The sequence below is a fragment of the Polypterus senegalus genome, chromosome 3 (genome assembly GCF_016835505.1).
Source record: "Polypterus senegalus isolate Bchr_013 chromosome 3, ASM1683550v1, whole genome shotgun sequence".
NCBI lineage: Eukaryota > Metazoa > Chordata > Cladistia > Polypteriformes > Polypteridae > Polypterus > Polypterus senegalus.
In genome coordinates this window covers 181,784,014-181,796,801 of record NC_053156.1, presented here as the reverse complement: position 1 = coordinate 181,796,801, position 12,788 = coordinate 181,784,014, and the positions used below count along the sequence as shown (strand labels likewise).

At 37.8% G+C, this 12,788-nt stretch overlaps 1 protein-coding gene across 7 annotated transcripts in view; it reads left to right on the top strand.

Annotated features, from left to right (window-relative positions):
* Positions 1-12,788, top strand: part of phf10 (PHD finger protein 10) — a 216,634-nt gene that overhangs the window by 198,591 nt on the left and 5,255 nt on the right. For 3 of the 7 annotated variants that reach the window (XM_039748276.1, XM_039748279.1, XM_039748281.1), the window contains one exon: positions 11,948-12,101. In XM_039748276.1, the coding sequence (XP_039604210.1) occupies positions 11,948-12,101 (154 nt within the window). The other 4 variants (XM_039748280.1, XM_039748278.1, XR_005633000.1 and 1 more) reach the window with 4 other exon arrangements.

Here is a 12,788-nt window from a genome sequence, read left to right as displayed (position 1 = left end):
TAAGTTTTGCTTTTGGAATTCTAAGGAGACACTCATTTGAGGATCTAAGGTTACGATTTAGAATATAGGGTGTCAGACATTCCAATATATAAGATGGAGCGAGATTATTTAAGGCTTTAGGAAAGAACTTAAGTGGGTTAAAAGTTCAGAAAGACCCTTTGTATTTTGGGGGATGATAGAGAACAAGAAGGAAGACAGAACCAGATTTTATATATTAGTTTAAGAACCAGACAATCAAAAGACAATTGACACTAATTTGGGATTCTTTTGATGTTTAACTCTGATTTAACAATTACTGCGACCACTCCGTTTGTCTTGCGCTACGAGCCTCTGTGTAGCTATCATATCTGAGTCGGAAATTAGTTTGGTTTTTCACAGGCATCAGGCAGGTGCAGGCAATCAAAAGAAAGTCGTCCAGTGAACCATAAAAAAGATACAGTTGTCCCGAGGCTGCGAACCCAGTCAAGGCAAAGTCTACAAAAACAAATACAAATTCAATACAATTCAAGTCAGTTGCATCCATGAACTATAAATGCAGTTAAATGAAGTGACTGAACTGCAAAATGTGCACGATTAAGGCAAATGTTAACAAAAGTATTATGAAAAGGGAGGAGTGGCAGCAACATGCTTGATTATGATGATAGAGTTGCACCAGGTGTGTTTCTCCTGGCCAGTTCTAATTGCTGATTTTTTTAAAAATGGAAAATAGCCCAGGCCATTGCAGGGTGAGCCCACACACATATATATCAAGGCATAGTTTAGAATCACTAGTTCACTTCAGACTGGAACAAGGGCAAATGTGTATGGTCATTATGATTATGAATATTCAAAAAGATCATTTTTAGCCATACATTGTTACTGGTGGGAGGTGATGAGGAGTGGCTAAAACATGTGCGTGAGCTCATAGCTTTAAGCTCATTTGAGATTTGTAAAGGAACATAACATTGGACCCGGAGTGTGTACGCAGTTTTTGACTTTTTAGCGTAAGTTAGTTTTTAGTGTGCAATCTTAGCAAGGATTTATACATGAGGTCCCCATCCATTATCCAACCCGCTATATCCTAACTACAGGGTCACAGGGGTCTGCTGGAGCCAATCCTAACCAACACAGGGCGCAAGGCAGTAAAACAAACCCCGGGGAGGGCGCCAGCCCACTGCAGGGTGCACACACACACACACACACACACCAAGCACAATTTAGAATCGCTAATGCACATAACCTGCATTTCTTTGGACTGTGGGAGGAAACTGGAGTACCCGGAGGAAACCCACGCAGACACGGGGGGGAACATGCAAACTCCACGCAGGGTGGACCCAGGAAGCAAACACGGGTCTCCTAGCTGTGAGGCGGCAGTGCTACCCACTGCGCCACCATGCCGCTAATATTTTCACATATTTGAAATGGGAAACCTTTAACTCTGACACATTAAATTTTGTTGTATGGAAGTGTAATAGCAATAAATCTCTTTCTCTCTCTCTCTCTCTCTCTCTCTCTCTCTTTCTGTCTTTTAGAAATTTGTTATATAATTTATTACATTTTCCCCTGCAATACTGTATTTAGTTTTGATTCACCAAACAACAACAACATTTATTTATATAGCACATTTTCATACAAACAATGTAGCTCAATGTGCTTCCCAAACCTAAATTAAAGAATAGCAAATAGAATCCTGTTACCCCAGATAAATATAAATTATAGCAAATGTATATGTTGTACTCAGTCTTGGAAAGAATACTGTTAAAAAAGTATATAAGTATTGAATCTATACTAATAAAAAGCAAAGCCCTCACTGACTCACTCACTCACTGACTGACTCACTGACTCATCACTAATTCTCCAACTTCCCGTGTAGGTAGAAGGCTGAACTTTGGCAGGTTCATTCCTTACAGCTTCCTTACAAAAGTTGGGCAGGTTTCATTTCGAAATTCTACGCGTAATGGTCATAACTGGAAGCTATTTTTCTCCATTTACTGTAATGGAGTTGAGCTCGAAAGCCATGGGGGGCGGAGTTTCGTGTGACATCATCACGCCTCCCACGTAATCACTAAGTACTTGGAAAACCAGGAAGAGCTCCAAAAAGCGCTGAAGAAAACATAAGATATAATTGAGAAGGCAGCGAAACAATTAGAAGCGAGCGAGTGACATATACAATCCTATTCATGAGTGCTGCTACTTCGGAAACAAAGCACGGTGTAAACCTAAAGTTTAAATTAAGTTCATAGACAGACTGCCGCTGGCATTTGTAATTTAGTGCCTGCCCATATAAGGCCGTCCATCAGTGGCAATCCAATAGAAACACTGCCGCTAAATATTCACGGGTGGAAGGACTGTGCTTATGCAGAGGAAGATGAGATGGTCAGGGTGGTGTTTGGCACAAGCTCAGCGAAACTGCGAGAGAAAGTTTTAAGTGCCGAGTCTTAGCTAAAATTAAATACAGCCGTGGACATAGCACGACATGGCACCAGCACAGCTGGGAAACTTCGATGCATGTACACCGAGCGGCTCACGTGAACTGACGCAGTGCGCAGACAAAAAGCAACAGTTCCAAAGAGTGCTGAACAAAAAACGAATTACACAATTGAGAAGGCAGCAAAAAAAATGAAGCGTCTGATACATACAAGCATATTCATAAGTGCAGCTACTGCGGAAACAAAGCACAGTCCGCTAAAGGAAGACAGTGTAAAAAAAAAAACCCATGCATGCAGTGTGTCAGGTCTCAGATAAAGAAGAAGACGAGCTGTTTATTGATGCAGTAAGATACGAATCGATGAATGAAACCTGTTATCTTTACAACGATTGACAAACACGGAATGTAACTTGAACACAACACATCCTACAAATACGAACCTGATTGAAAGAAATAATAATAATCAAATCCTTCATGACAGCAACACTCAATAACACTCACAAAACAATTATATATAAATATATATATATGAGCAGTATATATATATAAACTGCTCAAAAAAATTAAAGGAACACTTTGAAAACACATCAGATCTCAATGGGAAAAAGAAATCCTCCTGGATATCTATACTGATATAGACTGGGTAATGTGTTAGGAATGAAAGGATGCCACATCGTTTGATGGAAATGAAAATGATCAACCTACAGAGCCCTGAATTCAAAGATGCCCCAAAAATCAGAGTGAAAAAATTATGTGGCAGGCTAGTCCATTTTGCCAAAATTTAATTGCAGCAACTCAAAATTGTACGCAGCACTTTGTATGGCCCCTGTGTTCTTGTATACATGCCTGACAACATCGGTGCATGCTTCTAATGAGATGACAGATGGTGTTGTGGGGATCTCCTCCCAGATCTGGACCAGGGCATCACTGAGCTCCTGGACAGTCTGAGGTGCAACCTGGTGGCATTGGATGGACCAAAACATAATGTCCCAGAGGTGTTCTGTTGGATTTAGGTCAGGAAAGTGTGGTGGCCAGTCAATGGCATCAATTCCTTCATCCTCCAGGAACTGCCTGCATACTCTCACCACATGAGGCCAGGAACTGTCGTGCACCAGGAGCCACTGTACAAGCATAGGGTCTGACAATGGGTCCAAGGATTTCATCCTGATACCTAATGGCAGCCAAGGTGCCTTTGTCAAGCCTGTAGCGGTCTGTGTGACCCTCCATGGATATGCCTCCCCAGACAATCTTTAACCCACCACCAAACTGCTCATGCTGAATGATATTACAGGCAGCATAATGTTCTCCATGGCTTCTCCAGACCCTTTCACTTCTGTCACGTGCTCAGGGTGAACCTGCTCTCATCTGTAAAGCACAGGGCACCAGTGGTGCATCTGCCAATTCTGGTATTCTATGGCGAATGCCAATCGAGCTGCATGCTGCTGGGCAGTGAGCTCAGGGCCCATTAGAGGACATGGGGCCCTTGGGTCACCCTCATGAAGTCTTTCTGGTTGTTTGGTCAGAGACATTCACACCAGTGGACTGCTGGAGGTCATTTTGTAGGGCTCTGGCAGTGCTCATCCTGTTCCTCCTTGCCCAAAGGAGCAGATACTGGTCCTGCTGATGGGTTATGGACCTTCTATGGCCCTCTCCCGCTCTCCTAGAGTAACTGCTTGTCTCCTAGAATCTCCTCCATGCCCTTGAGACTGTGCAGGGAGACACAGCAAACCTTCTGGCAATGACACGTATTGATGTGCCATCCTGGAGAAGTTGGACTACCTGTGCAACCTTTGTAGGGTCCAGGTATCGCCTCATGCTACCAGTAGTGACACTGACTGTAGCCAAATGCAAAACTAGTGAAGAAACAGTCAGAAAAGATGAGGAGGGAAAAATGTCAGTGGCCTCCACCTGTTAAACCATTCCTGTTTTGGGGTCATCTCATTGTTGCCCCTCTAGTGCATCTGTTGTTAATTTCATTAACACCACAGCAGCTGAAACTGATTAACAACCCCTCTGCTACTTAACTGACCAGATTAATATCCCATAAGTTTCATTGACTTTATGCTATACTCTGATTAAAAAGTGTTCCTTTAATTCTTTTGAGCAGTATATATATATGCCAGCAACACTCATGACAATGACAACACAATTACATTGACAATCATGTTACGTTATTTTCAAAATGTTTCCTTTTCTTTTTCATTAATTCTTTAACACACTACTTCTCCGCTGCGAAATTTATATATAAATCTATATATATCTATATATATAATATATCTATAAATCTATATATCTCTATATATCTATATATCTATATATATATATATATCTCTATATATCTATATATCTATATATATATCTCTATAAATCTATAAATCTATCTATAAATCTATATACTGTATATATATATCTATATATCTATAAATCTATATATATATATATTGTCGCAGTAGGGGGCAGTAGTGCTCCCTTGAACCCTCAGGTACCACGGCAAACACCTGGTGTGCTACAATTATTCTTTTTATTCTTTTTATTATAACAATGTGCACTAAGTACCCTCCACTCCACACTATTCATAAATCACAATAACTACTAATAAATCAATAATCAATAATCAACAATCCTCCACTCCCAGACGCGTTGCCCTCCTACCACCCATCTCAGCTCGTTGTCTGGGAGTTCCCATAGTCCTTTTATACTCCCTGACCCGGAGGTGTTTTTGCCCAATAGTCCACAAGTCTTTATTCCTTCCGGGTCAGGGTAAATAGTCCTTTTCTTCAACTCGGAAGTCCGTCGCTCTTCCTATGACGAACCTCCGGGTCGCAAGGCACAAAGAAGCCCTTGGTCCTCCCTGCAGCTCCCTCCTGTGGCCCCCATGGCATCCAGCAGGGCTGTGCATAAAAACCACATTGTCCATGATGCCCTGCTGGTTTTCTGGGGACCTCCATGCTGCAAGGAGGGCTCCACCTGGCGGCTTGGGGGTATTGGCTGGGATAAATGGCGCCATATCTTACAATATATATATATATATATATATATATAGATATATATATATAGATATATATATAGATATATATATAGAGATATATATATAGAGATATAGATATAGATAGATATAGATATATATATTATATAGATATATAGATATATATATAGATATGACAACAACACTCATATCAATGATTGTTAATGTAATTATTTTGTCATGTTACATTATTTTTAAAATGTTTTCTTTTCTTTTTCATAACTTTAACACACTACTTCTCCGCTGCGAAGCGCGGGTATTCTGCTAGTACTGAATATACAGTACAATATTTAATGTATTCAAATTTGTATTCTGATTGAATACTCAAAATGTGTAACTTATTCAGAATACTTTATGAACACTTTTTGAATATTTTCATTAATTGATATATAGCCTAGTTCATAAAAATGGTATAACAAGTTAAATATATTTAAATTATGACCTGAAAATGCATTTCAGTCTCAAACTACTGTTTATCAAAAACAAGGGAACCCACATTTTTCTGCTTTTCATCTCAGTTCTAGTATTGGCAATTAAAAGTTAGTTAGTTAATTAATTTTTTCACCACAAGAAAGCATGGTCTTTTCTAGGCATTAGACTCTGGAGTCAAACTTTTTTATTCTTTGTAATTTATAGTGCATCAAATGTTAGAAGAAAGAAATAGTAAAACCTCCAATTTAAGCCTTTACTTTGCACACATATGGCACCAGCTTTGTCTGCAGAGCCAAGACTGAGTACCAGTAACTCATCTAATCTTGGATGAAGTTGTTCACGAAAGGGTTTATAGTTCAGGGGGGTGTTGCTGAATTTTTTACCTCAACTTCTCACTAAAATATGCAACTTCATATAAAGGATATGAAAGACAAACTAAAGGCAGATAGTAGACAGCAAAGTTTTTTACCTACTTAATACCGTGAAGGAAGCGGAAATGTAGACAAGTCGCAGCCTGAAACAACCAATATGCTGAATACAGCCACAGCAGTGAGCAAGTCATGATGAGTGAAGAGATCATCATAGTTACAAGATGCCAGTTGTAAAAATGTGTCACTCTCAGCAAGTGCCTCTGAAAGAGCATGCTGATCCAAAACTTATTTTCAGTTTTGCCAGATAGGGTAAATAGAGCTTAAGTATAGCAGCACAAACTTTTGGAACAAGTGAGACCATAGCCTTCATGTGCTATCCCATAATGGGACTTAAGTTAGGGTTAAAAGTAGATTTAAGATCCTTTGAAAGTATTGTTTTGAACCTGTCAAGCCTTCTGAATGACCTGGCAATCCAAAAACCTCAGAAACCTGACAATAAGATGCACAAAATGAGCCTGCATAATCTTGGAGGCAAATTTGAAAGGTTTGAGAATCTCTTGAGCCACATTCGGGCTAGAATAAAGATTGAATAACTCTTCTCGCCACCTTCTGTACATTCTTAAGTTGTATATACAGTATGAACTCTGCCTACCTGATCAGATGGTTTAGTTTTTAAATCAGCAGCCTCTTTGTATAGTCTGTGTATCAGTGAGTTAAGAGAGAAGGGTTATAGTGCCTCTGCGGTTTTCTCCCAAAGTTCCAGTGACTCTGCTGTTTTCTACCAAAGTTAACATTCAGCTCCTTTGTCTTACTGACATTTAAGAGTAGCCCAATGTCCTGACACCAGTGCGACATACACTTTATTCAGGTAAGTCTGCTCATTGTTTTTAATAGTAGAATTCCTGAACTCTATGGAAAAACTCATAATCCCGGTCCACCTTAAATCCCTTCGCACCTCTCCATTCATCGTCTTTTGTTCTGTAAATGTGTTTTAGCACATGCAGCCTGCTATCCCATCCCCCCACCACCACAGAAAGGCCAAAAAGGTCTCCAAGCTCAAGCCTTGTTTATCCGGCAGTGAGATACCTGGAGGTGTGTATAGGGTAAATAATATATTGTTATTTGGAACACATGGATTTCATGTGTGTTCCATGTCTGCAAACATCTATGTAAGTATAGGATGACAGGAAATGCAAGAAATGTTGAACACATACCTAAAAGACACTTTTTTCATGTTTTAATACTAACGACAAAATTTTGACATGAGGTGTATAATGTGTGAAGACTGAAGTCCAAATATCAAATAAGCACTTTCACAAAAGGTATACATATAACAAAACAAGTGCACTTTTATCTTCTTATATAACACGCCACTGTGGTTGTGCTTCTGTCTGTCCAGGATTTCAAATTTGGTACACATATACTGCATTACATCTACTATCCGCTTTTGGGGTGATGATTGACCTCCAGGGTTATTCCTCTTTTATTTTATTTTTTGCATTTAAATCTGACGTTTTTAACAGTGTGGCCAGAGTGTGTAGAAAAATTAAAGCATTAATCCATGACTTCCTGTTTCACTGGGGTATAACTATGAGGTGGCACAGATGCCCAATTCCCTTATTCAAGCATCAGCATGGGAAAGGAAATGCTATTCATACACAACACAGTAACTCTTAAGTCTATAAATCGTATTTGCACATTAATTCTTTCTGTTGTTGACCAGGCGAGCCAGTACTGTAAGAAGGATCAAGATGAAGGCATCCTTTGGAAATCACATCAAAGTGCACATTGAAGTTTTTGAGCTTGTCTGCAAGAGAAGTGTCGGCACTCACCATGGTGTGAGTAGTTGATTTACTATTAGTTATTCCACATTACTATTACCACATATTATTAGTTATGCCACATACCCCTAGGATAGGATTGTTCAAATTGCTCTTTCACTTCTTCTCCATATCGATACTTAGCTGCTTTCATTGCTCTCCTTAGAGTGTATGAGGCAGCTTTATAATTGTCCATATTTCCAGACATGTCCTAAGTTGTACAAAGCGGTGTGTTTAGTGCATTGCAAATGCTATTATCCACCCGTCCTTTCTGATTTAGTTGTGTCATAATAATGAATTTTATGAGGTAACTGTGAAGTGAGTCACACTTTCTGTAAATACATTGAAGTCGTTATCAGAGCTGACTTCTAAAAAGTCTGTCCAACGTATAACCTTCATACATGACTGGCACTTACTGCTTTAACTTTTGTTTATATCTGACATAGGAAAGACAGTGGTGTGGTCAGATTTACTCAATGGAGATTGTGCCTGCTCTTTATAACCATCTTTATACAAAATATAGCAGTGATCCAGTGCTGTGTCTCTTTTGGTAGAACATACAGTGCATCCGGAAAGAATTTACAGAGCATCAATTTTTCCGCATTTTGTTATGTTACAGCCTTATTCCAAAATGGATTCAATTATTTTTTTTCCTCAGAATTCTACAAACATCTCCCCATAATGACAACATGAAAAATGTTTACTTGAGGTTTTTTGGAATTTATTTCTATCAGTGCTGGGTCAACTCAAGATCTTCCCTTTTGCTGGATGGCTGTTAAAGGTTTCCTTTGTGATGCTACTATTGCCTTTCCGCGTGGCTTGGCAGGGGAATCTTTTCAAAAGATCTCCAATCTGGAAAATTGTCTCTCACTTTTAAGAGAGCTCAAACCCCCGTGTGGTGGACCAGGAGAATGTAATTCTCAATTCTAGCAATAGGGCTGAACCGAATGATTTCCTGTTGCATTGTGAGGGTTTCTGGTTCATCACACCAGCACATACTACTATGTTTTCAGTTCTAGTCATAGTAAACTGGCTCTCCAACTTCGTAAACATGATTCATTTGCAATGATTTTGGCCATTAAAACCAGGAGGGGTATCGTACTTCGAATCCAAACAAAATTAGTGTTTTTTTCTCTCTGAATTCTGATTTGTTCTCCTCATCTTCTCACTCTGATCCTGCTGATGTGGGCTCATTTCTAATATCCCTACCCCTTTCCAAGTTTTCAGAGTCGTAAACCTCTGTTCTGGATAGTCCCTTATCACTTAATGAACTGAAAGAGGTGCTGGACTTTGTGAGTTCTGGAAAATCTCTGGGCCTGATGTATTGCCCCCTGAAATCCTGTCCACTATTTGGAAGCAGCTCTCAGTCCCTTTGTTCCAGATGCTTAACTCTGCCCTTTCTCTATCGCACCTCAACTCTTAATTTAAATTGGCTCTGATTACCTTATTGCTTAAATAGGATAATGGCCCCACCAATTGCTGCAGTTATCCCCTATTATCATTGATGAATTCTGTTGTCAATCTGTTGAAAAGGGTGCATGCATGTCAGTTACAGGTAGTGATTCCTAAACTGATTCATTCTGATAAAACTGGCTTTATTAAGTACTGTCATGCAGCTTATAGTGTTCAGCATTTTTGCATGTTTTGTTTTTGTTCTTACGTAGCCCCAAAATCATTTTTTATTTGTTTCCTTTTACTGTATTTATTTTTCATCTTGTCATTAAAAAATTTGATCACAAACAGAAAAAAGAAAGGTCAAATTAATAATGGACTTGTAGAAATTTGTTTTTGATTCCTTTGGCACTACAAACTTATTCATCTGTCTCAAAAAGAATGGCCTCCATGAACTTTCTTGATCAAACCTTCATTGAGTAAAGGCTTTAGAATACTTGCACAAGATTTCAGATAATCTTAATAATTCAACTCTACCTTGTCTGCATACATAAACAAAATTCTGTCTGATTTAGCATAAAATTACACACTTAACATTATAATTCACATATAGTCAGTTTACAATGGAGGAGAGGAATAGGAAAAAAATCCAGAAAATAAAATTCCTGGAAAAGATAAACTTCTGGGGAGTCTTAATAAACTTAATGGAGAGAATTACATTAAAGATGAGCAAAGTCACAGTTTTGCTAGATAATCTAAGTTATCTTCCTTTGTAAGAGTGCCATGAATTATTGTGTTTTCTTGACATTTAATTTAAGATTAAGGCTGCATTTTTGACCAGATATTTTGTTTCTTCTACACAGATATAGCTTTATTTATGATAAGCTCCACAAGAGCAATATCAACAGTAAGCTTGAACGTTCATATAAAATGCAGTTGTTCTAATGAGGCGAATAAAGAAGTGTTGACATACACAATCCAGTGGTGCACCCATACTCAGAATGATAGTTTTAGAAATTTTGTCCTTAGGCACTGTGACAGCTAGGGGGAGCAAGTGAGCCCTAAACACTAATATACATGACAGTTTAGAATTTAAATAAAATGTGCTTAATACACAAATACCTTGTATACACAAGAACAAAAAAAAACACAAGTCATCTCTACATTCTCTCTCTTTCTGTCACACCTCCTCACTGCCCTCCTCCAGATGAGTGTTGCCTTCTTTCCTTCCAGCTCCGGGGTGGGGGGATAAACATACCCAATAGACAGTCTTTCCCTGACCTCCACTTCTATCCCGGCCAAGGATGGTGCTATACATATTATTCTGGTTGGGATGCTTGTCCATTTGTCTGGTAAGGAACCATCTTCTCTATTTGTTGGGTTGTCCATCCATCCATTTGGGGAGCTTTGTCCAGTTCCAACATCCTTCCCTTTCTCATTTGGGATGCCTTTCTATAAATCTGGGGCTTCCTGTCCATGTAAGGTATCTTCCCAACTCCTTGCTGGGATGCCTGTGCCACCTACAGCACCTAATTCTGTCAAAAATAAAATTCAGTAATCAACAAAACTGATTGATGTCAATGTCTGTCAGTTTGCCACAAACATTAATGGATATTTGTGTCCAGGACAGCACTTGGTAATAAAGATAACCTGGATATGAAGGATATGTGATTGATGGTTAGGGATGTTGAAGAATATCATGTACATTTAACTTCATTTTGTGAGATAAGCAACAGGTATGTAGTCACTGCAGCAGCACAAATTAAATATCTTTTGAATGTTTACCCTAGCCGTTATCATAAAGAAGTTTGGATATTTTGCCTGCTTGAGTAAAGATGAAAAATATCAAGAAAACAAAGGTGAGATGGCAAGCATAGGACTTGCGCCTCTGCAGACACAAGGGCTGATTCAGCTGTTTTTCTATATTTTGAGAAACTCCCTTACATCAAGTTACTTAATAATAAAGGCACATACATAGTTGTTTAGTAATTGTTGGTGTTCCTGAGACTTTTGAGGGATTTCGAAGAAAGCCATGTAAAATTAACTATTGGTTCCTCTTGTTTTATTAGTCATTTTTTTACTGTTTGAATTACTACCCAGTAATAAATGTGTTATAATTGTGGCTTTGCAATTTGTATTGTGCATCTCTAATAAAATATTTGTTTTTATAAACTAAACATTGTTTTTGTTTATTTTATTCTAGAAAATACTTCTAGTAGGTCTGTTACCCACCAAAATGTTGGCACGCGTGTTACTATCTCAACATGGTTGCTTCTGGGCATTGCAGCTGATAAGCTCTTGGAGATTTTCAGTACTATAAAAATATAAGTATAAAATGTAATGAATTAACTTACAAAAGGTTTTACATTTCTAAACTGTTTCAAGGTCAAATGTTCTTTTACTGTGTTTATATTAAGTTTAATCATATATAATATTTGTCTTTCATAAGTATGTTTGTTTGACTAGCTTTATGTATTCATTCACATTTTTTTTTTCTTAGGTATTCCCCAAATGAATTACGTTACCTGCCTCTGAATACAGCTTTATATGAGCCTCCCCTAGATCCAGAACTACTAGCACTTGATAGTGATGGGGATTCAGATGATGCAGAGGAAGGCCATGGTGATGAAAATAAGAAAAATAAAGGCAACACAGTAAGTTGAATAAATTTCTTTTTTGTTAGAATAAAAAAAGTATAGTTTAAATATGCTGTGTAAAAAGAAGAAGAAGAACTGATCTTCAGTCAAAACTTTAAATAATCAAGGCAATACACACCAGGTTTGGCACATATACATGTTAACTGCTGAAAATCATACTGTATTTTTAAATACACAAAATACATTTGACATACAGTAAAATGGAATGGATGTCAATGATTAATATAAAAAGATCATAAAAATATGAATTTCCAATAGATTTATTGCTATATGGCTAGTTGATAACATATGAGAACTAAGTCTAATTAACAGCATTACCTGGTTAAAATTTAGCTCTTAGGGTCTATAGTGATAATATATGTTATGATTCTTATTAACTGAGAAACCTACATTTCCTATCTAAGGTTGCTATCTTACTTGGAAGTTGTTTAGTTTTAGTTCTTTTTTGGTAATGTATTTTTAGTTTTAGTTTACTTTTTTATTTTGCAGACATATATGTTTTATATATAAGTTTTAGTTTTAGAATTATGGTATGGTTAAAAAGTTGTTATGGAGTTTAGATTTGCGTTACAACCAGACAGAACTATAGACTTCTGGGGTTTAGATATATTTGTTTCAAGTGATAAAAAAAAATGAGGAAAAACAAAAATAGATTTTTAATATGAGCAGTTTTATAAAGAACTT